This window comes from Branchiostoma floridae, chromosome 7 (assembly GCF_000003815.2).
Source record: "Branchiostoma floridae strain S238N-H82 chromosome 7, Bfl_VNyyK, whole genome shotgun sequence".
NCBI lineage: Eukaryota > Metazoa > Chordata > Leptocardii > Amphioxiformes > Branchiostomatidae > Branchiostoma > Branchiostoma floridae.
This window is the reverse complement of record NC_049985.1, coordinates 22849059-22875634: the sequence shown is the minus strand read 5'-3', so window position 1 is coordinate 22875634 and position 26576 is coordinate 22849059. Positions and strand designations below refer to the sequence as shown.

General features: G+C 39.6%; 1 protein-coding gene across 1 annotated transcript in view; it reads left to right on the top strand.

Moving 5' to 3' along the window:
- The first annotated feature begins 3357 nt into the window (after positions 1-3357).
- The window catches only part of LOC118420176 (gamma-aminobutyric acid type B receptor subunit 2-like), a 34755-nt gene continuing 11536 nt past the window's right edge, over positions 3358-26576 (top strand). Inside the window, 9 exon segments of the mRNA XM_035826889.1 lie at positions 3358-3553; positions 18465-18520; positions 18522-18603; positions 19132-19302; positions 19900-20001; positions 20203-20268; positions 24595-24783; positions 25607-25936; positions 26384-26444. Of these exon segments, the coding sequence (XP_035682782.1) occupies positions 3377-3553; positions 18465-18520; positions 18522-18603; positions 19132-19302; positions 19900-20001; positions 20203-20268; positions 24595-24783; positions 25607-25936; positions 26384-26444 (1234 nt within the window). The 5' untranslated portion in view covers positions 3358-3376.

The following is a 26576-nucleotide window of genomic DNA, read 5'->3' as shown; positions in this document are numbered from 1 at the left end:
TTTTTAACATGTCAAAAACTTTCGGGCTAGCCAAAAGAACGGGCACGAATAGCTGGAATGCAGTTAGAACACACTACGAATTGCCAGGAATAGAAAAGAATATTAATTCCGACGGCATTCCGGCTCATTCGTGCTCTCGTGTGAAGGGGGCTTACTAGGAGACCCGGTTCGAATCCCGGCAAGGGCATCTTGATTAAATCTGCGTTCGTTTTTTTAAAAATTTTGAGTGCCGTGTTTGAGAAGGACATTAGAACAAAAGCAATTCTTAGATGGTTTTGAATTATAATACAAAAAAGGTTAATTAGGCTGCCAAAAGTTAAATATCTTGTACATAATTGTACATTTCCGAGTATTGTAATAATGTAAATTTTCTTTCCTCAGTCAAAAGCTATATAGACTGACTGACAGTTATGAAAATTATTTTGCAACTTTATGCCCGTAGGGTTATTACAAGTGCATTGTACAAACAATATAGGAAATATAAGGAATATAAATGTAACAATGAAGTATGATAAATATCATTATACAAAGGGACTACTGGAATACTAGTGTTTACTATATGTAGACAGTAGTAAAGGTAATTGGCTTCGATTGTAAAGACTACATATTCATTTTGTAAAACTGTATATTATAGACATCGGGTCCTATGAAACTAAGCGTCGCTTCTATCTACTACCTATTGGATGACATTACCATTGTTAGGATCCGGTTTCATACGTCACGTCGTACAATGGTCGTACGATTGTAAACTAATACCATTCTCAGGGAAGCCGTGCACGTACCCTGTAAAATCCAGCTTTCTTTTTACAGAAACGTTTATTTTAGATCCTTATCTGTAGTTTAAGCTGTAGTCCTAGTTAGCTGTATTTGAATTGGATTGCTCTGCCAGTTCATGCAAGTGACGCCAAAGAAGAGTGATGTAACTCGAAACGTCCGGAAGTTAATATCTGTTTTCTATCCAGTTGTAGAGATTGAATCGTATTTGAACATTGTTTACCTGGATGTCTAACCTTCATAAACTTATCTAAAGTTGTTTCTGTCAAAGACTGATTTGAAATATAATTGAATTAAGGCAAGCACGACGATCTACGTACAGCGTATTTTGACTGCGCCGTTAGATTCATGGAGTTTGGTCTATAATAATCTATACCAGGTGGCTATGTCATGGTCAGTAAATAATAGATGAGTCCCGTTTAAGTTTCATCACCCATCTGGAAATACTTCATATCACTCAATCAAGGGGAATTATAGGGCAGTTCTACAGCGAATTGTTTTGTAGAACCGTCTGTAAAATATACGATGCTGTAAATGAAGCACATTCGGGTAAATTTCGTGACTCTTAAACCTCATAATTATAAACAGAGATACAATGTACTTGATAAAGTTCTCTACAAATTTCATGAATGTGGAAATCAATATTGACGCGTTTTGTGTTTCTTTTTTTGTAGTTGTATTCATACTTTTACATGATCCCCCAATTTCCAAGTGAATGGTTCGCAAATTCCTTATAGCCTGCAGCAAGTTCTCAGTGCCGTTCAATGGAATAATGGTGTTACGCGCTGTTTTATCTTTATTTAGTACCACAAAGTTTAATTCCTTTAGATTCTGATGTTTTGATATAGCCTGTATAACCACCCTAAGGTGTAACACAGTACCAGCTTTGCTAGATCTTTGTTTCAGTGCCACAAAGTTTAATTCTTTTAATTTTTGTATTTGCATTGATATAACCGGTATAACCGCTATTTTGACTTAAGACAGTGCCAGCTTTGCCAAGCAACTTCAATGTGGAATCTTTTATCGCAAATCTTTATTCGGACTGTTTAGCCTATGTTTTGTTTATAATTAACTGCAGTCTAATTCTATATTCCTCTGTTTTGTAATAAAACGGTACTTATTGATGTATTTTGTGTCTCATGTAGATGTTTTAATGTATTAGAATGGTTTAGAAAATGTTTTAACAAATGGCAACACACACCTACGCGGTAGTATAGAATGGAATATACCGTGAAACAGTGGATTGCAGAGCAAGGTTAAGGTCGAATGACAAATATGACAGACGATACCCGTGGCGTTGTTATTATTAGAGTGGGGTACGCAGATTGCAATGGGATATGATCTGTCATGTAGATATGAATAATTGAAACATATATTTATATGCTTGCCCTGCACGACATGTGTAAAACTTTTATTTATGTTTGGGGAAATCAAATTCACACATGTCGGGACATCTATTATATGGGCTCGGGTCCAATATCTAAAATATTAGCCATTTGTTTTCGCTGTGTAGTACCTCTTGCGTCGGGCATGTCGTGATTTTGCGTTCTGAATTTACGCTGTGTTTTTGTTACCGTGAACTTAAATCCACCGCGAAAATTCCCTTTTCCCGCTACCGCGAGATTAAATCCCCGCGAACTTAAATGCATATATAGTATTAATCTTGACTATGATACGTCATATTTATTTGCACTTTTCACCGTATCAAATCCTCCTTATGGTAATAAAATCAAATTCTAGTATCATCTGATTGTATGTATTCAACCTACCTAACGTTAATTCACCTTTATTCGCGGGGTAACCTATATCCATTGTGCTGCTAAACAGTGTATCAAGGAATATCAAGTCGATGGTAGTTTGAAATTGTACTATGTCCAAAATATTGCAGTTTAAAACCACCATCTGTCGTTTTCTTGAAAAAAAAAAACCGATAAAGGTTACCCTACAGATAAAGGTGAACAAGCGTTAGTATTCTGGTGGTAAACAGGCAAATATTCATCCATATCGCTGATCACATCGTATGAAGCATATTTTCATAACATAAAAGCTATTAATTAACTCACAGTGTAATCACGCATTTTGATGTACAATTGTTGTGCAATGAAGTTATTATTTGATTTTATTGCCGATGTGGCATTGTTAATACAGAAACCTGTTCGCACCAGCTGAAACTACTTTGAAATATAGTTGACATTGGACAGGAAATACTTGTTATGCACTTATTACTGGCTTTGTAGGTCTTTATATTGTTGATCTTTCTCCCCAGGCAATGTGCACTCATCCCTCAGATGCTACATGCCACAGGTTGATGACCGCTTGTCCTGCCGTTTGAAGCTGTTTAGCAGGTCCAGACGAATCTGATCCTACATTGAGTCGGCATATCTCTTCTCAAAGCAGCTTACTAACTAACTGTTACACGCAACTTGCCTGCATGCTATCATCTGTGGTCCAAAGACATCACAAGATGCGTCATGTTGTGTTATACTTGGCCATCATCATTCACACTGCAACGTTACCAAAGCCTTCTACTGCAACAGCAACATCGCAGGTCTCAGTTGGAATATGTGGTCCGTCTGACATTATAGAAGATGTGGAGTTAGACATGGACGGACAGGACAGGCGGACTGTGTACATCGGAGGGCTGTTTGCCCTAAGCGGGTCCTCGTACGCTTCGAAGGGCTTCTCTGAACTGGCTGCAGCCCGTCTAGCTATCAAACATGTGAACGAAGCCAAGATGATCCCAGGCATCAAGCTCAAGATGTTTTGCAACAATACTCAGGTAAGGTGTTACATTCACTTAGTTTTGTTAGCAAATGCATTCGTTTGCGTTGGTTATAAAAGAAATTATGAAAAAAAACTACATATTAACTCTAAAAATAGTTGGGACTTGTTCACAAAAAAAAACGGAAAATGTGAGTACTCCGAACTAATTTTTTGAGGTTGGTAAGTAATACTTGTTTAAATATTTAGGTTTCTTTTCTTGATATTTGTTTTTAAAAAACGCGCTGAATAGGTACATTTCTTGTATTGATTTATGTATGCTGTCTGCATTGTTGAGTTAACCTGGCATTTGAGACATTCATTAGTAACGTATAATCCGAATCGTCTGATCAAATACTCTCAACGATATGGCAAAGAGTTTAATGATCTTGGCTTCCCGTAGTTCCTTCATGCATGGTTAGTTTTAGAGACATTCGCCGTCATCGTTCAAAGAAGCACATGCACATCAAAATTGTGGATAACAGTAAACAATCTTTCTTTAAATTCATAGGTTGCTGCTTTAATGTTACTTCATACAGATGTCTTTTACGCTAGGGCATCAGCTATTTTCATTTGCCAGTTTAGATTATAATACAGTTGCAGTTTTGATGAGCTTTGAAATGGTATCTAAAATATCATTACTAATCAAAACTGCAACGCTTCGTTATATCTAAAATAGATGAGGTAGATAGATGTACCCTGTTTTGATCAAAGTCGTAACCATAGCTGGATTTCAGTGATATCGAATTGATGTTGTTTTAAACTGGCATCGCGGAGGGGTAATGGTAGCCAGGGGACAATACAGTGTGTCTGTGATGTAGAACGGAATAAAGCACCAACAAGTCCTCAGCTTTCTACTGCACTTGAGTAAAACGTGCGTCACTGTGGGGTTCGTTTACTGCGTCTCTGTCGTGTTATTTTCTCCGAAGTTTTATAATTCATAATTTGCGTAATTCGACAAAATACACAAAAAGTAAGAAAATTGTTCTTTATGTCTAAAATTCATTGCAATGGGTATCTTTCGAACCCCGTAGTGACGCAAGACTGACGCAAGTGCAGTGAGAGTGTACCTGTAGTTTACAGGTTAACTGTGAATATAGATGTAGTACTAGTTGGTGTAACACTTTTTTCCTTTTCGGTGGCATTAGATGTGGTTTCAACTCACTTATCTACTCTGACATTTACTAGGGTAAAGAAGATTTGATTTACAAGGGAGAGTGTTACTGTGATCTACAACTGTCGTCTTTATTTTGTCCATGTATGACTGATGTAACAGCTTGATTAATGGTAGAGTGCTCGGTTTGTAGCTGGGAGGTCACAGATACTCAGTGTGTCCGCGGTATACTAAAGACTTGACAAGTAAAAAAGTTACTTTCTGCTTATCAAGCACTCAGCATGTATTTCTTTCAAGCTACAAAATCATCTTTTTTCACTTGTCAGTTTGGTTATCATTTCAAAGCTTATCATACCTGCAAAGCTTCGTTTGATGACATCAAATGATGTACACAGTAAAGGCGTGGGTACATTAATGTTGATTAGATCAAAGGTGTATACAAAGGATTTTAGTGATATCAAAGTGATCTTATATCAAATTGACTTTGCGGACATAAAACCATATGGAAGAACGCAGCGTACGTGGCTGGATGTCTAATTGGGAAAAAACGACATGGCGACAAATAGTCTTAAGCTTTCTAAGGCATTTGTCAGGCCAACGGTGAATACGTAGCTCGTAAAACACTTGACCTTGTCAGTGACAAAACATATAGTTTTAACTAACTTCTCTATAGCTCTGGTTTTAGTAGAGGAAAGGATACAGAAAACATTAAGATACTTTTTTTTACATGGACTTTATCCGTATAACTGGAGAGACAATTCAATGGTCCAGTGTGCACTTTGTTTCCGGGATATTGTATATGAGGTTGTATTATTAGGACACCATCAAACATCCCATGCTAATGCCGTAATGGCAAGTAGAACCAACGTGTGTGTGGCATCGTCTATGGGTCAAAGGTTGTTGGAAGTCGATACAGCCCCCCCCCCCCCCCGTTTAGAATTTGTATTAAGATGGCTCTCTACTACATAACACTCTATTATTAGAATATTGCACATCATTCTACCATGTAGATTCATTTCCAAGTAAACCCAATGTACGTGACAACAGCAATGGGTCAAAGGTCCGGTCAAAGGTTGTAAGAAGTCGATATCGTCCTCCGTTCTTATATATACATAAGAGATGATTCTCTTGTACATAACTTCTATCATAAGGGTACTATAGATAACTCTACACTGAAGACCCAATGGCCAGTGGATCCAATGTACACGTGACAACAGCAATGGATCAAAGGTCCAATCAAAGGCTATAAGAAGTCGATACCTCCCCCCATGGCTTTTTTTCATTGTGATGATTATCTTGTATATCACGTTCTATTATTGGAATACTGTAGAGCACGCTGATGGCTCTATGACAAGTAGATTCAATGCACGTGTGACAACAACAATGGGTCAAAAGTCAGATCAAAGGCTGTAAGAAGTCGCCCGCCATTCCTATCTCTTTGTCGTTGGGAGTATTCACTCATACATAACGTTCTATCATAAGAGAACTGTATACGTACAAGTGACGACAGCAATGGATCAAAGGTCCGATCAAAGGCTGTAAGAAGTCGATATCGCCCGCCATTCCTATCTCTTTGTCGATGAGATGATTCTCTTGTACATAACGTTCTTCATGAGAGTACTGTAGATAACTCTACACTGAAGACCCAATGGCCAGTGGATCATACGTACGTACACGTGACAACAGCAATGCATCAAAGGTCCGATCAAAGGCTGTAAGAAGTCGATACCGCCCGCCATTCCTGTCTCTTTATCGTTGGGATTTATTCTCTCGTACATAACGTTCAATCATAAGAGTACTGTAGATTGCTCCACTCTGACGGTTCAATGCCAAGTAGATCCTAGCACGACAACACACTGTGATTCATACACTGCACTAAAACACCGGACATTTCGGGGCGGGTTGAGTTCCTGTTATATCAGTACTATATCGTGAGGATATGAACCTGTGCTACCCAAGAGGAAGTGAACCATCTGTCTCTTGTCACGGAAGCTTTTATCAACTTCCAAAAACACCTACATGTAATCCATCATGTTATCCATAAATGCTATTTCGTAATACCGTGTACAAAAATAGAGATAATCAAACTGCCATGTTAAGTACGAAAACTCATCTTTTCCTGCATAGTGTATCACATATATCTTTCTTTTTTCGTCGCCGTTGTATATTGTAGTACAAAGTATCTTGTATATTGACTTATTTACTTATACAAGAGCAACCAGTAGCTGCGTTCGATATTGAATAATGATATTTATACTAAAAGAAGGCAGATTGCAGAGTAGTATTTTTATTCCTCATGATCAAGAGTCTTTTTTATACTTTGTCTCAATGTAGTTACTATATATGTATCCAGAAGGATATCTTTAAAATTGTAATGTTTGTTATATTTGATAAATCCAAAGCTTATAAAGTTAACCAATTTCCCCAGTAGATTTCGCGTTTCAAGGAAATGGCTACATCGATCAACCTTTCTCCCAACCATTCTAGGTTGAATGAATGATTTTATTTGTAAAACATTGCAGCTTGGTAGCTGAATTGCGAGTTACATTACAATAATTGTGGGTTATCTCCACATACATAAATTAACACAATCATCGTGAGTAAAACTAGGCTATTGAATCTCTGCATAAATCTACACGGTATATTCCGACAGTTTACACAGACATTGACTAAGATACACTTTCGGACACTAGTCGCCACTTGCATACAGTAGATCTAAGGCACGTGGGATGAAGGACAACGCATGTCTTTTAGTCTTGCTGATCATTGTTGCACGATATGGTCTTCTGTTGCGTAGACCGTAGTGAGTATCCGTGGGGCTGGTTAAGAATGTCCAGAGTGGAGAAGACTCATCCTGAAGGGTATGTTCAAGAGTTCTCAGTGTAGCTCTCTCGCGTCTACTAGCTAGTGTTGGGATAGAGTCAACAGAAAGTCCAATGATTCTCATACAACGCTTTTGAACAGATTCAAGAGAGTCCGAAAGATGATTTGGCAATCCTCCCCACACAGGGCTCGCGTACTCGAGGATAGGTCTAATAAACGTCAGGTAAATCTGGGTTAAGACGTCTACCGAGAGACCCGCCTTCTTAGCGATGCAAAGGTAGTAAATCCTCGGTCGGACTCTGCTCAGCATGTATTGTATGTGAGCATCCCAGGTGAGGTCATAAGAAATGTGAACACCAAATAGCTTGAAGGTGGCGACCCTTTGAATCTCATTACCAGCTATGGTGGGATGGGGAGGATAGGGTATATTGGCCTCTTTCCTGGTGCTGATTACCATGTCCTTGGTTTTTTTGCCATTTGCTGCAAGGGAGAAAGACTTGCCCCATTCATCAATACAGTCCAGCGCAAGTTGGGTCTGTCCAGGTAATGACCCCATGAGGAACTCTGAAGTTGTCAAGTCGTCAGCATATTTAACTGGAGAGACAGACATTGGCAACTTAACGTCCAGAGTATTTATACAAATCACAAACAGAAGCGGCGAAAGCAAGCCACCTTGAGGAACACCAGCCAAGACTTTATGGGGTTTTGACTGACATGAACCCCACTTTACCATCTGGGTCCGGTCTTCAAGGTAGCTGGAGATTGTAGACCATAGGTCCTGCCGGATACCCAAGTCTGCCAGAGTCCATAGGAATTGGCCATGGTCAATCGTGTCGAATGCACGAGAGAAGTCAACAAACACGGCATGGATATCCATTTTTGGACTGCTGTTTAGTGCGTCGTTCCATGATTGTAAAATGTGGATAAGTGCAGTGACTGTCGAGCGTTTTGCAAGAAAACCATGCTGTGAGGGAATCAATTGGCTTTCAGTGGGACAAACAGGTTTCAGTTGGACAAACGTTCAGAGTTGAGTTGTGCAATAGAGGGCTCAAAATAGGAAATGCAATGTACCTTGATGTAATAGTCCTTCTTTTTCGTTGTCTAAGAATATAAAAGATAAAGGTGTAAACTTTCTTCTTTTGTTCAAGGTTTGTTCAGTTGAGCAGTTAAGTTGAGGCAATGGCGTATACAATGTGAGTTGTTTGGTCCTGCTGATAGATACAACATAAAACTGCCGTCAAAGGTGAGGTATCTTTGATAGAGTCAGCTTTACATGGAGTTTGAGCTTTGCGATGCCCCCCCCCCACCCGGTATTTTTACACAGTTATCAGCTAGACCCCTTTTTAAGATTGAAATTCAGATTTGTAATTTTGAAGCCTTATTATATTTCAGCCATACCATATATGGTATGGTGAAATATATTGTATTCGTAATGTTTCTTTCTTTCTCCTGTCAAATCTTCAAATCGAATCATCTCCGCCGTTCCGGGACCGAATGACCTGAAATTTGGCACAAGAGTAGAGTGGGTCAATACCGAGGTGCTTTTTTCTAATTTTTTTCATATCTGCCTCTAAAATGATTTTATTGAAGTTTAAAGGTCACGTTTTGACCACAACGGTATATTTTGACCCCCTGTACCATTGAATTACAATGGAATGACCTTAAATTTGGTGTAGATAGGCATTAGATAGTTGGTAAAATGATCCAAGTAAAATTTTTGGCATGAACCAATTTCAAATTATTAATTTCTGCACTTTTCTGAGGGGAAATTGGTTTTCTTTCGGCCTTCTCCCGTGAACTCCCGTGACCCCAGAGCCCACAGGTGCCAGGTGCCAGTGGTCTGGGGAGAGCGAGAGTTAATTACTTTATGGACGCCAGCCAATCAGCGACGAGAAAGGCGAATGCTAGTTAATATTCATAAGCGGGGCCTTGCAATCCCGTTTATACACAAACAGATGCATATTACAGCCTTACAGTGGCCATATGTTACCCTGTGCCCGGTTTGAAATTGTAGTTTGCGAGGATTTGGAGTTCAGACAGGGTCATTTGAGCGGTAGCGGACGGTACGCGTGCATTGAACGTCAGAATACAAGTCTGTGTCGATGAATTTACCAACATTCCGCATGGCACTATCAATCATTTTTGGCAGATTTGACTTTGGGGGTTAGTTGAGACAATCGAGAAAATGTTACTTGGCAGAAAACGCGGGAAAATTGGACAGTTTGCGTTTAGTTTTGATACGTAAGTTTGATAGTGGCAAGAATGCATGTATTTTTTCCCAAACAAATGTAGGTACTTCTAACGTTAGTGTTGTTGTTGTTCTTTTTTATATTTCAGCCATACATAGTATGGTGAAATACATTGTATTCGTAATGTTTCTTTCTTTCTTTCTTTCTTCTTTCTCCTGTCAAATCTTCAAAGTGATTCATCTCCGCCGTTCCTGGACCGAATGACCTGAAATTTGACACAGGGGTAGAATGGGCCAATACCTTGATGCTTTTTTCTCAGTTTTTTCATATCTGCCTCTAAAATGATTTTATTGAGATTTTTTGGTCAATTTTAGACCAAAACTGTATATTTTGGCCCCTGTACCCTGGTATTACAACCAAATGAGCTGAAATTTGACAGAGATGTGCCTTGATAATGCCCCCATATAAATTCGATAACACTTTTGGTGTACAGTACAACAAAATGCTTATTTTTGCGATTTTTGACCAATTTTTGACCAAAAAAGGACACTTTTGGCCCCTGTACCCTGGTATTACAACCAAATGAGCTGAAATTTGACAGAGATGTGCCTTGATAATGCCCCCATATAAATTCAATAACACTTTTGGTGTACAGTACAACAAAATGCTTATTTTTGCGATTTTTTGACCAATTTTTGACCAAAAAAGGACACTTTTGGCTCCTGTACCTTGGTATTGCAACCGAATGAGCTGAAAATTGACACAGATGTGCCTTGATAATCCCTTCATATAAATTCAATAACACTTTTGGTGTACAGTGCAACAAAATGCTTATTTTTGCGATTTTTTGCCAATTTTTGACCAAAAAAGGACACTTTTGGCTCCTGTACCCTGGTATTACAATTAAATGACCTGAAATTTGGTATAGATAGGCATTAGATACTTGGTAACAAGATTCAAGTAAAATTTTTGACATAAACAACTTTAAAATGATTAATTTTGGCACTTTTCTGAGGGGAAATTTGTTTTCTTTTGGCCTCCTGACGTGACCTTCGGTGACCCCGCACAGAGCCACACCTGTGCGCGTCAGCCGGAGAGTTAATTGAATCAAAGACCTAGCCAATCAGCGAAGAGGAGGCCAAAGGCTAATTAATATTCATAAGCGGGGCCTCATGATCCCGTATATAGCAGTGTTCCCGCCAGGGGGAGCGAAGCCCGCCTAAGGCTCTCGCATTTTAGACTATTCAGAAGGCTTTATATTGTATCAGTTCTTAGGGGCATATCTATGATAATCGCAGCAGTCACTTAACTTCTCTTCGGGAGTTTAGCGTAACACTATTTCAGGTCAAACCGTCAAAGGCAACTAAAAACAAACTTTAACGTTACTGAGTTCAACAGTACTTATAACTTGTTATCCGAAGTTGAAACGCTAGCGATGGTATTTTCCTCTGCGCTGTTAGCTCCGTGCGACTGTTGTTGACGGTCTTATAACGGTATATTTTGCACCCCTGTACCCTGGTATGAGTAACATTTGGTATAGATAGGCATAAGATAGTTGGTAAAATGATCCAAGTAAAATTTTTGGCATAAAGTACTGTAAAAGGCTTAATTACAGCACTTTTTTAGGGGAAATTGGTTTTCTTTCGTTCTCCATGCCATGACCTTTCGGACGTTCACCCCACAGAGCCGACATCTGCACCTGCGTCTAGCCGGCAGGAAGAGTTAATTCAATTAATGGTTCAGCCAATCAGCAAAGAGGAAAGCGAAGGCTAATTAATATTCATAAACGGGACCACACAATACGTTAACTTGAAGACTCAGGCCGTACAGACTTCTCGCCAGGATTTTTTCAAAGCGTCGGACACTGAGGGGCCGCCGAATGTCCCTGGCGGGGTCCAGGGGCAGGGCCACTGTGTGGGGGACCCAGGTGGGCGAAGCCCCCCCGGAAGCTCTTGCATTTTAGACTATTGAGAAGGCTTCTTTTATCAGTTTTTTTAAGGCCATATCTACGATAATCGTAGCAGTCACTTACTTCTCTTCAGCAGTTTGACTTTAAAATATTTCGGGTCAAAGCTTCAAAGACAACTAAAACCTCATAAACAACAAACTTTACTTAGCTCAACAGTATACAAAAATATTGTACGGGTTGCCATCCTTAGTTGAAGCGCTTATTTATAGCGCTAGTATCTTCGCTGCGCCGTTAGCCGCCGTGCGACTTTTGTTGACGGTCTGATATCCCTACGTCGCCGCCTCGCTGATATTCCCACGGACATGTTTCAAGAAAAATACCCAGCAAAAAACGCTGTTCTGCGTCAAATTCTATTCTATAAAACATGTGGGACTCAGTGTTACAGTCTAAATATTTTGTAGAAGCGCCGCTGTGGGAAAGAAGGTCCAAGCAATGTAAAACATCACGTAGCATGAAGTTCGCTGTCAACTGGCACACAGCACATGACTGTTTGAAACTCTAAGTCTAATCAACAGCCGTGTTTGATTGATAGCCGGCGGTCCTTTGATGAAGTCGGCGAAAGGTGCGTTAGTTAGAAAATCTGCGTTTAGTTTTGATACGTAATTATAAGTTAGACAGTGGCGAGAATGATTATTTTCTCATCAATATTTCTCTTCAGAATTATTTGAACTTAATTGTACATCTAAACAATTGGCTTACCTGTGCAATGTTTATATGATTAATGATCAGTGTACTGAAATCATGTGTAACGTATGGCTCCTAGTCAATAGATCAGCATTTTCTCTATAGTGACCACCTGTCTATAGTGGCCACATTTCCTAGTGCTGTTGTTGTTTGACATAAACTTTGAACATTTAAATTGTAAGTAACTTTAAACTGCCAGAGTTTCAGCCCAATAAAACACTCTCAGCGCCAGGGTATGAACAGACTGACCAGACAGACGAAAATAAATCCTCGAACAAGGTTCAATCGTATCTTCCGGGTCTGGCAGGAAGTTGTTAAACTAAAATAAGAATACGCTCGATGGCTGATTGCATACAAAGTAAAACAGTTTAACAGTTTTACAGCTTGAAGAAAACAAACGCTCCTACAGTACCTGCACCTGCTTGATAATTATTAAATCGTATGCCCCACTTGAATAAAAAAAGTTCACTGCAATAATAAATGTACCCACATCACAAGGAGCTTATACTTTTTTAAACTTACACCTAGTTATCGTACTGAAAATTGTTAATGACATTACATGAAGTCATTCAACAATTTTCAGTCATGATGAAAATTTTCTGAATGGAAGGTGTGATTATTGTCATTTTCTGAAAAATAGAAGCAAGCTCTGTTTTTACCTGGAATCAATTCACAATACCAGTCCACTTTGGGGGATAATGTACTGTTAAGAGGATGTTCCATTTTTGCGCAGGGGTCATTTGGAACAGTCCAATGTTGCGTGGGAAGGGGTATGGCTGAAATATGCTGTATTTGCTCTTAAGCAAATGTCGGCCTTTCTAGTTGACGTAAACTTTGTACATTCAAATTGTAAGTAACTTTAAACTGCCAGAGTTTGAGCCCAATAAAACACTCTTAGTACCAGAGTATCACCACTGACCTCCGAAAAGAAACCCCCGAACAAGGTAGAAACTCCTATCCTCCAGGTCTCGCACGCTACGAGCAGGAAATTACAACACTCAGACAAGATTATGTCCGATGGCTGATTGCATACAAAGTAAAACAATTTAACAATGGTATGCAGGGCATATACTTAACAAAGAATTCGAAGGAAAATGAAATATATAGATAAAGCCAAATCAAGTTAACTTGTTGGTCCTGGGATTTTTCAGAAAAGAAATGAAGCGACAGGGTGGTAAAATTAATTCTTGTAAAAATTCGAGACGTCTCCGTTTATGTAATGGCTCATACAAAACAAGAAGATTGAAGTTTTTAGCTTGAAAAAAACAACAACAACAACACACTCCTACTACACAACACCTGCATCTTCTTGACAATTATTAAAACGTATGCCCTACTTGATTAAAAAATTTTCAATGCAATAATAAATGTACCCACATCACAAGTAGATTATGACGGTACTTAGACCTAGTTATCGAAGTGGAAATTGTTGAATGGCGTCATGTAATTTCATGATGAAAATCTTCTGAATGGAAGATGCGTTTTTTTCACTTTAGGAAAAATAGGAGCTGCCGCAATTCTAAAAGCCAATCAGTTATGCATAGGCGCTCCTGTGGAAGATTATATTCTTCCATATGGGCCCGGTTCATATTGGGCAAGCTCTGTTTTGACCCGGAATCAATTCACAATATTAGTTCTCTTTAGGGGATAACTTACAGTCAAAATGTTCCATTATTGCGCAGGGGTGACTTGGAACAGTCCAATGTTGCGTGGGAATGGGTATGGCTGAAATATGCTGTATTTGCACCCAAGCAAATGTCGGCCTTTCTAGTTTTGCTATATCTTAACAAACTTTCCTATGGCCAGCCGGTATCTGAGATGTCTATCCAGTATCCACGTTATTAGTGGTGCATGGATGATCCTGAATGACAGGGCGCCAGAAACGTGGGCCAGCTAATCTCTCTCCCGAAACTGGGGGATTATCAAAGAAACCTTCTATGTCCAACTACAAAAGATACGGTTTTAGTTCTCAATCCTATCATCAATCACATGCAAACTCTGTAGCATTAATGCCATGTTGTAAGTCGTGGTACAAGTTCGTAGGACATAAGGTCCTAACAACTTTTCTATATGCATTCTTTTATGGACGGAAGATGGGTAGATTGCAGCTAACAGCCTCACATGCGTGTCCCTTGTCAAAATTATTTGGTAACTGGTAACCCCGGTTCAAATCCTAGTAAGGAGAATCGGTTGGGGCTTTACTAGTATTTCTTGGGGACGTAAATAGGGGGTCCCTTGTTTGAGGACTAATCTTAAGCTTTTAAAGAGGAAGGACAAGCAACCCTTCCATGCAAAATTGTACCCTGCTAGAGAAACGACAAGTGTTTCCTATGTTCTAATAGTCATGACAAGGTTAACAACATTTCTTTGAGACCTCGTGACCTAAGTGCTTCTTCTTTTGTTATTCATGTACGCACTGGCTGCCTGAATTCCATTTTAACAAACCAATGCCTATTATAGTACGGTGGCTTCTGCACCACTAATTCTGTGACAAATTTATTATTGGTGGAATCTAATATCGCTATAATGATCTTTATGGAATGTGCAATAATTAAGATAAAAAGGAAAAGCACTGAAGGAAGACTTACCAATTACACTGCAGGTAATTACATTATTACAGAATGACAATGTTTGACATTGGCAGAAAATTGCTGATCAAGGACGCTGGTATATGCGATCTATTTTTAAAAACTATAAATTTAGTCAGATAACAGAGGAGGAATGTTAGATGACGATAGATATAAGTTCTTACATTACATTCCGTTTCAAGCATCGATGGAGACTGTGGTGTCGTTGCTACCCTTTTAGAATTATCATCAACATCGCAAATACATCCATTTTGAATACATATTTCTCCGATTTTCCCAGTTAGATGTATTATTGGCTTGTCCTACCTGCAGTTCATTTTCGTGACATTTAGGAATAGTGTCGGATTCTGAATTAATCTCTATAAAATGTTATCTTAAGAGAGACTTTGAGACTTTAAGACTTATCCAGCTGTAAAGACGAAATTTGCTTAAGATACCTTCCATGTTTGCACCATCACGATGTATCACTTTGCCGAGAAAGAAGCTCGGAGAACTTAAGTGACCTTTTGGTCGATCGTCTGAATGTTAATAAGCAATTTCCTACGTAATAACGTAATCGTTTCCGCAGCGTGAGCAATCGTAGTGAGTATTTCTTTTCCAGTCCATTACCGAGCTTTTCTAAGTGGCTGTGAGTACGATAACTGTCTGTTAATGGACCGGGTCGGCACTACTCCGTCAACGGAAATAACGTGTTTGACAACATATATAGCATTTATGTGGTGAAGACCGCGTGGAACAGTGGTATTGTGTTCGCCTCGTGACCGAGAGGTTGCGGGATCGAATCCGCCTGCCGTGCTGCCTTGGGAAAGACACTTTACACGACTTTCCTCACTTTACTCAAGTGAAAATGAGTCGTCCCTCGGATAGGACGTTAAATGGAGGTCCCGTGTCTGGGGAGAGCCATACCCCGGGCACGTTAAAGAACCCGCCACATGTGCGATGGTGCGGTGTGAGCGGTTCGAACCTACAGTACCTCGGCCGCACCTGGGGCAATTACTGTCGTATTGAGGTCACCTGAGTGGCGCCGAATGGCAGCTCGCTCCAGACACTTGCGACAGTCGTATTGAGGTTACCTGAGTGGCGCCGAATGGCAGCTCTCTCCAGACCCTTGCGATTTAGCCCGACCTATTGTAAGCTCCAGGCAATTCAGCCCCTGGCTGCAAAGAGTGAGTAGTAGACCCACCCAATAACATTGCAATAACATAACATTTAATAATGCATTGCACAAAATGTCATGAGTTTAAAAATTGCATATGATGTAATAAACTGTTCTCCCTCACTCCCTCACAGTGGTTGTAGGGGCTCCACGACATCCATCAGCGGTGATCTTTGCCCATCTCGTTCTGTTCTCTTCCCTTCTGATGAGTTGTTCAGTGCTTAGGCCAGTCCAGACCTTACCATAATTTTTGAATATATCACTAGTTCTTTTCCAGTTATCAGTTATGCTGTCTACATGTATTTTTGCGCAGGTGTGACGTCATAACTGGCTCAAAGTTAGGAATTTCGTACCGCCCTCCATTTTTCCATTGAGTTAAGAACAGTTTATTTGTCATTAGTTAACCTTCTTTCCACGAAATTTCCTTAGAACACAACTTAATCTTTTTTCCTTATCCACTAATTTTTAGACAGCTGATTTGCTGCTCAAATGTTTCGGCTAAGAAGACAACAATATTCAACTAATATTGAAAAAGTTTAAACTTTGTTCCAACACAAAGAAGGGACTCACCATAAATGTTCGGTCGAGCACTCCGACCTTCTTCAGATGAAATGATTCGCTGCACTAATCCGGAAGTCGTCGGATGACGTCAGGTAGCAGCGAATCATAAATGGCGGGACGGCGAAACCTGCTACCATCACGGTTCAGCGAGGGTTGATGTGCCCTGATGTAGATAGCCTCCTTGACGCCCCTCACGAACCAATCCTGTTCATTTCATCTGACGAAGGTCGGAGTGCTCGACCGAAAATTTAAGGTGAGTCCCTTCTGTGTGTTGGAACAAAGTTTAAACTTTTTCAATATGGAATTTACCAACACAGATGAGCTTTCATTCGAATATTCAACCCACTTACCAAACTAACAAAACTATTCACAGAACAGTAGCCCTTACGTCAGTTTTTAATGTTAATGGTAAATAATTATAAATATCCTTGATGGTGCTTTTAGTTCTATAGATCAGCAGATTTTACCGCTTTGCTCTTAGAAATGTATTTAACTTTAGCATAGGCGGAAGAATCTCGATATAGAGTGACTGTGTACATTTTCAGTTTGCAGAGATGTATTTTGATCATAACAACCAGGATACTGTTAATACCGTTCGTTCGTCCCATAGCCTTTTAAGCAGAACTAGGCTGATTAATCAGCCGTTGTGCTGTATGAATAGACATTTTAATCCCCTGGAGGCGCCTATCTTCTCTCCGGGGCATGTTGAATAATGTAAATAACCGTATGGCTGATACGACTCGACAGGTTCGCCAGACCTCCGTTCGGGTGATTTGTAGTGAATCACCAACTCCAGACAGAATGGTTTGCTCCATCGCACACCGCACCATCGCACGTGTGGGGGTTCTTTAACGTGTATGGGGTGTGATTCTCCCCATATACGGGATCTCCATTTAACGTCCTATCCGAGGGACGGCCCTAGCCGAAACAAGGTACTCGTTTTCACCTGAGTAAAGTGAGGAAAGTCGTGTAAAGTTTATTCCCAAGGGCACAAGATCGGTGGCACGGCAGGCGGATTCGAACCCGCAACCTCTCGGTGCAAATCCGAACATGCTACCGCTGCGCCACGCGGTCCCACTTGTAACCATACACTGTAAACATACACAATGTTAAGTCTTGTTCTCATCGAGTATGTCATCAATATCATCAAAATCATCAATAAAAAGAAGGATTCAAAGAACGAACAGATGTGCAATGTATGGTTGTTTGCTCAAGACTGCTTTGGACAGAACCTGGTCTTTCTCTTTATTGAGTCTCAGTTTTACATGAGGGTTTTAAGACCGCCTAGAGAGACCGCCATGCAAATTGATGGTGGTCGAATATAGTTCAGGGTCTAAAACTTCAAGATTTTTTTCCTGGTCAAATGGGTAGAAATGCTGGCAGTTTTGAGGTGGGTGTGAAAGGAGAGGGTTTCTACTTTCTGATTAGGGCCAAAAAGCTGAGTTTTTGTGGTTGTTAGGGGGTATAAAATTGGGACTTTTTTGTCCTAGCACATGGCCTCCTCACTGGGTTGTGGTGCGGTTTTGAGGTCATGGGTCAATCTTTCAGTTTCCCGAAAGTTTGTGCCGTTAGAATCATGCCGAAATGTGTTTATTTGGATAGCTGAGATGTCGAGCTTTCAAATGAGGGTATGTTTGTGTGCCGGTAACGTCAGAAAGGTGAGTTATTAACAGTTGCTTTCTCCTCTTTTTGGCATAGGAACCCATTGTTAAGAGGCTGTATATTGAATCACTGACGGATGCCCTAGACAAATGCTAGCCATCGTTCTGTCTTGAGCTCAAAGTGTATGACACAATTACCTGGTGATGATGATTTTATGATAACTCTATTGGTTATGTATTTTCAGTGCGACTCTGGCGTGGGAATAGACGCGTTTTTTGACATGATCTACCGGGAAACCGGGCATGGCCATGCTGCTAGGGGCTCACTGCTCGTCTGTGTCCAAGTCTCTTGCCCAGGTAGTTCCGCTCTGGAATCTGGTCATGGTGAGATTTAACGTCTATCTATTTATTTTAATTGATAACTGATTTTGAAATTCTTAATATAAAAAAAAAGTGGATTTTCAAGAGAGTCCAGTACTTTCAAAAAGAGTCAAATTCAAGAAAGTTTACTCACAACATTTTCGACCCAATCGTTCAATCAATTCTTTAGCTATCTGGCCATCGTGCTGTAGGTACGTGATTTTTAAGGTCAAGACAACGTTAGATGTCATTGTCAAGTAAAGACACCAGTCAACTGTAGTATTTAAAGTATCCCTACTCGTGACAAGGTTCTAGAGATAAATTTCAATATAAAACAAAGAGGATTTACAATTGAAACGTTATATTGTCATTCTTGGAATTGTCCAAAAGGGGGGAGGGGGGTAAGGCTATAAAACATACTCTTGCGTAGTTAGCAACATACCAGCAACGGTCGCTAAGTGTATAGAAATATTGTCAGATCAAGTATTTCTCAGGAATACGTTACATTTATCTTATTTCATCTGTGCACTCCTTTGTCATCCTGTCTGGCAGGTCTCGTACGCATCAACATCACCCGCCTTGAGTGACCGAAAGTTGTTCCCGACCTTCTTCCGGACTGAAGCACCGGACTCTTCCCACAATGCAGCACGTCGTGCCTTCATCCAGTACTTTGATTGGCAGAATGTGGCAGTTCTGTACCAGGACCAAGAGATGTTTTCATTTGTGCGTGAGGAGATGTTTTAACCATTTTTAGCATTAGGTAATGCACTAGCATTTAGGTCGAATGTAGAATGTTAAACAAACCACACGTATCAAACTGTCGGAGGTTGTTGTGCCTCCACCCCAATAGCTTCTTGTCATACAAATTTATCTTCAGAGATCAATAGAATACTTTTGCTCGAGTCACCAATAAGAGGCCGGGCTCTTAGTTACTTTGAAAATCCATCCAATAGAAGCTCAGGATTCTCTGTCACTATAGAAACTAGCCACCTCAGTCTACAAAACCATGGCTACAAGGAGTTCTCTGTCTGGCCCATGATAATACATATGTGTACATCAACAGAATTGCGATGTTTACGATTATTCAGATCGATAAAAACTAAGAGCAGGGATATCTGGCTTCTACGGCCTTCAAAGTGGAAGGGCTAAATAAAATTGTGATTTGATAAGGCTAGGGAAGCCTTGTTTCTGATGGGTTTTATAGCCTTCGGTAAAATAAAAGGTATAACAAAAACATAACATTTTTTAAAGCAGAAGCTCACACATTGTCTGGCCACTGCACTGCACTTGACAATAACTGTCAAACATGTCTGTTCCCAGTCTGTTGACGCCATGGTCCAAGACTTCGAAGATGCAAACATCTCACTGATCTCCACAGAGAGCTTCTCCGATGACCCCTCTGAGCAGATGAACAATTTGAAGGTACTACAATATTGTCACATCACAATTTTGTTAGCTGATTCAATTTTACAGACGACTCAACTTTCATATTCCACCATTTGCGCCATTTCATTTGATTTAATGCTAAGTTTTCACTCTTCAATGCCAAGCTATGTGTCTATCTGTAAAATCATGCACGTGTAAATAATGACGATGATAGCAGGTTTTTTTTTGCTCTTTCAGGAAAGAGACGCTCGCATAATCATCGGCAGTTTTGAAGAGGGTATGGCCAGAACTGTGTTCTGTAAGGTAGGGATTATTAATAGAGTACGTGGCTTGGGTATCATCCTTTGTTGACGCTACCACAGAAACTGCTGTTCTTATCTTTTCGCTTGGTAACCACAGAAGACTGGTCCTGTTGGCATCCCTTATTTCAGGTAGTTGCATATTTGATAAGATTTCTTTAGCGAGTTCGCGGATTTGTTCCATTCGTTTAAGCCCCATGTGGTTGGGGGGTCTATCATCATCAACATGGAAGAATATCATTCCCGCTCGATCGACAAAGCTATTTCGTCAGTTATCTCTAAACTAAACGAAATTTAAGAGCTAAACGTGAACATAAACATGCAATAGAAGCTTTGATTAGTGGGGGAAAAAGGCTACAATTCCTGTTTAGTAAGTCAAAGATTGAGCCAGAGTTTTTCCCCATTTCTGTACAGCCCTTTTGATGATGCGGGTTATCTTATCATTAAAGATTCGGTGTTACGATCAAAAGACACAATTATAACATTTCTAACTACAAATTTGTGTAGAGGTTCTTCGTCCACGCATCAAGGCTCTCGTACAGGAGCGTACGTTGCCAACTGAAAATACTAAGGTTGTTCATAATGATATGAGCACCAATACACTAGTTACCTGTTCATGTTCGTTTGCATCAGTCAAGCTAATAAATAAAATGAATGAAAAGGATATGTGCCCTTTTAGTTACTAAACCTAGCTACATATGACCATACAAATACATCATTTCCAGTCACCATTCGCTTAGTTGCAATAACACGAAAACTAGCACCAAGGACAGGTTCTCCACTCCCTAGCTTTACAGTTTTGCCAAAAGCGCACTATTTGTTAAAAAGGATGCATCTTGGACGGCTGCAACCGTGGTGGCGTATAAAACATAATCAGTACACACCCGCACATGAGATTAGTCTGGCCCACCAGTGCACGTCCAATCTTACTTACAAGGAACATTCAGGCCCACGGCGCCCACATAATGAAAACAACTGTTCACAGCCGATGGGCGGTATTGCTGTTTGATTAAGTCGAGATAGAGCCGGATAGTGGAGATGAGACACCAGGTGGAACGGTGAGGGGCTCGTTATAAAGCCAATTTTATTATCCTTTGCCTTGGAAGAGGTTACAGATGTGTTAGCTGCACGAGAAGATAGCACGGCACAAAAAAACTCAAATTTACGGGAATTCCTAGCATCTGACAAATCCAGCGTGTCCGATTATTGAAATTTCCGTATATTCCGTATATGACCCGGACATATTAAGTTCCACGGGTGTTCCTGGGTCAAGAAATTCACGAAAAATCAAATTTTCGTCCTGTGTAGTTTAGACAACAGCAAGTAAATTTTATGACATCGGTGTGCTCATTATTATTATTATTATTATTATTATTATTATTATTATTATTATTGTTGTTGTTGTTGTTGTTGTTGTTGTTGTTGCTGTTGTTGTTGTTGCTGTTGTTATTATTATTATTATTATTATTATTATTATTATTATTATTATTATTATTATTATTATTATTATTATTATTATTATTATTATTATTATTATTATTATTATTATTATTATTATTATTATTATTATTATTATTATTATTATTATTATTATTATTATTATTATTATTATTTGGAGACGTTCAACATGTCACACACTCAATTCACCAACTTACCAAAATTGCATATTTGTTGTGAGGCATCCAAATGATTTTACTTGATGGTAGAAGTGACACTAGAGAGGTAGCCGTGACTTTAGTTGTTTACGTAAAACTATAGCTAGTTGGATAGCTGTAAAAGGGGCACCAATACAGGATTGAATACCTTGTTGGCTGTAATACTATAATGTTATCCTTTAATTCTTGTGACAATGTTGGAGGTGTCTATTCAAATTGCAGCCTTCTTGCTCTTTTTCTACCTGTCTTGTTTTTTATCGCTATTTTTTTAGGCAGCAGGATATCATCGGATTCCGTAACATTTACTTACTGTGGCCTTAGCTTACGATGAAAATAGAACCATGATAAGAATTCTATTAAAAAATCAAATGAGTATAAATGTAAAAGACATTTTGACGTCAATACCTCTCTTTAACTCCATGAATGGAATCGGGCGCATATTGACGGTAGATATAAAGAAAACCATTCTTAAAAATCATTGGCTATAAAATAAAGCATTGTGGTTGTTGAAACGATGGCATCAATGGATGTAATGGGATCCGGATGTTAGACGCACATATTCTGTGCATGTGCTGCTACACGATGGTTTATTTTAATCAATGAATGCAAACTGAATATAACAGTAAAAACCAATTTGACGTCGTTACATCTCCTTAACTCCGTGAATGGAATCGAGCTAGTATTGACGGTAGATGTAAGGAAAACCGTTCGGTGAAAACCATTGACTATGAAACGAAGCAATGCGGTTGTTGAAACGATGACATCCATGGATGTAATGAGATCCGAATGTTAAATGTATATATTCTGTGCATGTCCTACTAGCCGGTGGTTTATTTTAATCAATGAATGCAAACTGAATATAAAATCAAAAGCCAATTGGACGTCGTTACATCTCCTTAACTCCGTGAATGGAATCGAGCTAGTATTGACGGTAGATGTAAAGAAAACCGTTCGAGGAAAACCATTGACTATGAAACGAAGCAATGCGGTTGTTGAAACGATGACATCCATGGATGTAATGAGATCCGAATGTTAAATGTATATATTCTGTGCATGTCCTACTAGCCGGTGGTTTATTTTAATCAATGAATGCAAACTGAATATAAAATCAAAAGCCAATTGGACGTCGTTACATCTCCTTAACTCCGTGAATGGAATCGAGCTAGTATTGACGGTAGATGTAAAGAAAACCGTTCGAGGAAAACCATTGACTATGAAACGAAGCAATGTGGTTGTTGAAACGATGGCATCCGTATGGGTGTAATGGGATCCGGAGGTTTGACGTACTTCCATTGTGTTACTGCCAAACGGCTTATTGTAATCGTTCAATGCGGTAAGACGACTGCAAGTTCCGAGGACAATGTTTTCCATTACAATTTTACAATATTATTGTTAAAAATTACTGATGCCATCCCTATGCAACCACGAAAGGCATGGCTGCGCTATATTTTATCAAGTATATTGAGTTTCTTTATACCTTCTTGGAGATGAAAAACTCTTTGTCATCTTTCCGTTCTCTGATACAGTGAGGAGATGATATATTTCTACCATATCCACTTACTTTTTCATCTCTTCTGTGCTTCCTGGGTCACTTAGTAATGTATTCTGCCTACGTCTTAGGCCTTACTTGAGTGACTTTAATATCTTGCACGATTTGACCCACCAATGAAATACATCATACTGATTGAAGATATGATGTCAAGCATATAATGAATGCATACTTTCTACGGCTTGCTATTGATTACATGTACAGGCACGAAACCGGTATTTTTTTACTGGACCGGTCCAAAAATAATCCAATAAAAAAAATTAGTAGACCGAAGTTTGAAACGATTTGGAAATGAACAGAATATACGAGACGTTCAAGCATTTTAATTCTGGCTCACGGATCCAAGAAATGGCAAGAGTAAAGTAGAATAGGCTTTTGACCTTATTGTGTCTGCTTACAAAAGTATAATATTCTTGCAATATGCTACCAAATCAACATTGCAAATTACATTGTAGCATTTCATTTTCTAGTGCCACTTTCATAACCTTCAAGCAGAAGCTACAATGGCATAAGTTATTATGCCATCTGCTCAAGTCAGACTAGAGGTGTACATTTTCCGGCATGTAGGCCAAACACACTCTGTCTTGAGATTTCCACCCAGATTTTCCACCATTCTGATCCCAAAACTTTATCCACGACTTATCATAGTTTATGCATATATAAATATGAAAGATATGCTAAAGAATATAACATTTTATCTATGTAACAAAATAGCAGTAATATAGCAAATAAATGTGAAAAATACATTGTTAGAACCAAAAATAGTGATTTTTGGCAAAACTGCCTGTCAACAAACGGTTGCCATGGCAACACGAAAAAAATGGAAAATTTGTCAAACTTCGTGAAATTGTTGCCAACAGTATTTTAGAAAAACTCACCAAATTTGGTGGCTCTGGCGTAAGCCGTTCTGGCGTTAGAGGACATCAAAGTTGGCTGGGCCTCAAAAGCCCCCCCCCCGTCTGAATAGGGTTAATACTTCGATAATAATAATAATCTTTGTAAATATGATATAGTACTACAGTTGCACTACTATAATCAGGTCCTAGACCTGGTCTTCTGGACCTGAACCGGATCTGTAGTTTTCTGTACCGGTATCTACCTCTGGTACTTTCTTTTTGCTTTAAAGGCCTTCCAGCTCGGCATGTATGGAAGGAAGTACGTGTGGATCCTGTTGGGATGGTATCGGACAGGATGGTGGCTATCGGGGAGCGAGACGGTGTGCTCGGCGGAGCAACTGTCCATGGCCACCGAAGGATACTTCTCGGTAGACACGCTAGATACCGTCGACAAGAAGCGAACCCTGCCGAGTGGAGTCGTAAGTATTTACATACACAGAGACAATCATTATCCTACGCAGAGACATCCAACGGCACCAGCAAACCGCCTCTTGTCTATACTCTGCCACCTTAACCTCAGAGTCTTCATCAGTTCCTGATCGCCCTGCCTATAAATGTGAATGAGCTTACACTTAGATATGCGAGATGCCTTTAAAAAAATGAAAGGCCTATTCTCTGATTGGCTGACAGCTGGTTTGTGGCGACGCCCACAGGAACTGATGGTGACAGTTGAGATAGCAGAGTACAGACAAGAGGCGGTTTGCTAGCGCCGTTGGAAGTCTCTGCGTAGGAGAATGACAGACAATGTGGGTTTGATAGACACAGGTGGCTTTATGATTATATTTACCTTCACGGGAAGTAAACATATTGTTTCCCCTGTTTCTTCTTGTTCTTTGATTCCCAATAAAAGGTCAATGACATTGACCAGACGACTGTCACCATGGTTACCGGAGTCGTGGCAAACACGTAGTTGTAGTGTTTGGTTAAATGATGTATCGAGTGACAGGACAGAGCTTTAAGGGCTGGTCACCATGGATATAAATGTGTTTGCTTGAGAATTGCTAGAGTAGTACTTTTTTTAGTCTAGACAACGTTAATGTATTACTATATATTTGCTTGGAAATGCTTCCTTCTTTGCTATTTATTCGGGATCGCTGTTGCATCAAAATGTGTAAGAACCAACTGCATAGTTTACGACATATTCAGTTGTTAACGACGTTCATGTTACTATATATGTACATGTTAATGTCTCTGTATATATGCAACATAATAAAACAGGATTGGAATTATATGTATTAACAGACTGTGCAAGAAGTCTACAAAGAACTTGGCAACCTCGGTTTGTCCAAGAGTGGCGGCCACGTTGAAAACTCCTACGATGCAGTCCTGGCAATAGCACTGACTTTGGCCGAGGCACAGAAACAGCTAACAGCCCAGACAGTCAGCGGTGACGGCGGACTGGAGTATTGGAGGCAAAATGAAACTGACCATCCACTGCCGAACAGCACCCTGGGAGACGAAATGCCTGATGGGAAAGGAACGTCGGGAGTGGTCGACTTCGACTACCAAGACAGTGACATGAGTCAGATGTTTCAAGACATCATGTCGTCACTGAAATTTACCGGACTTTCGGTAAGTAGTAAAGATATACTGTCCTATAGTGACTGTCATATTCAGTCATTCATTACAGTGTTTTATCAAAAATCCATATATAAAGCAAACGAGCGGGAAAATTATTCATATATTTGCTCATATCACGGCAGCCCTGTACGATTTTCAGTATGGCCGAAAATCTTTTTTTGGAAACGGACAAAAAGTTATGCGTGCGTAGATGTCATCCATATAACAACATGGTACCATGGTCTACGTTTTTGACAGAAATAGATTATAGCATGATTTTTATGTCAGAAAAGTATGGCCTGATTCATTCACTAGCTATTAGTAACGCTAAAAGTCACGGGAATGCCCTATAATATCTATTTGACCTTATCATTGAAGCTAACTCTATCCGCCCATTTGATTGAGATGAGAAGTAAGTAATTCTTTGTTTCTGACATCTGCTATTTTATACGGCTTTAGGGTCCGGTGTCGTTTCTCGAAGGAGATAGAGTGGGTCCATCTGTCTTCTACCAGAATCAAGGTACTACATGGTCTTCTCAGTCTAAGTCTTAAGGCTGGAAAGCATTTTCGTTAGCAACAATCACTGTACTTCAAAAATTGCTGAATGATAGATATTTCATAGGTAGGCAGACATTATGAGAGTTTCACATTT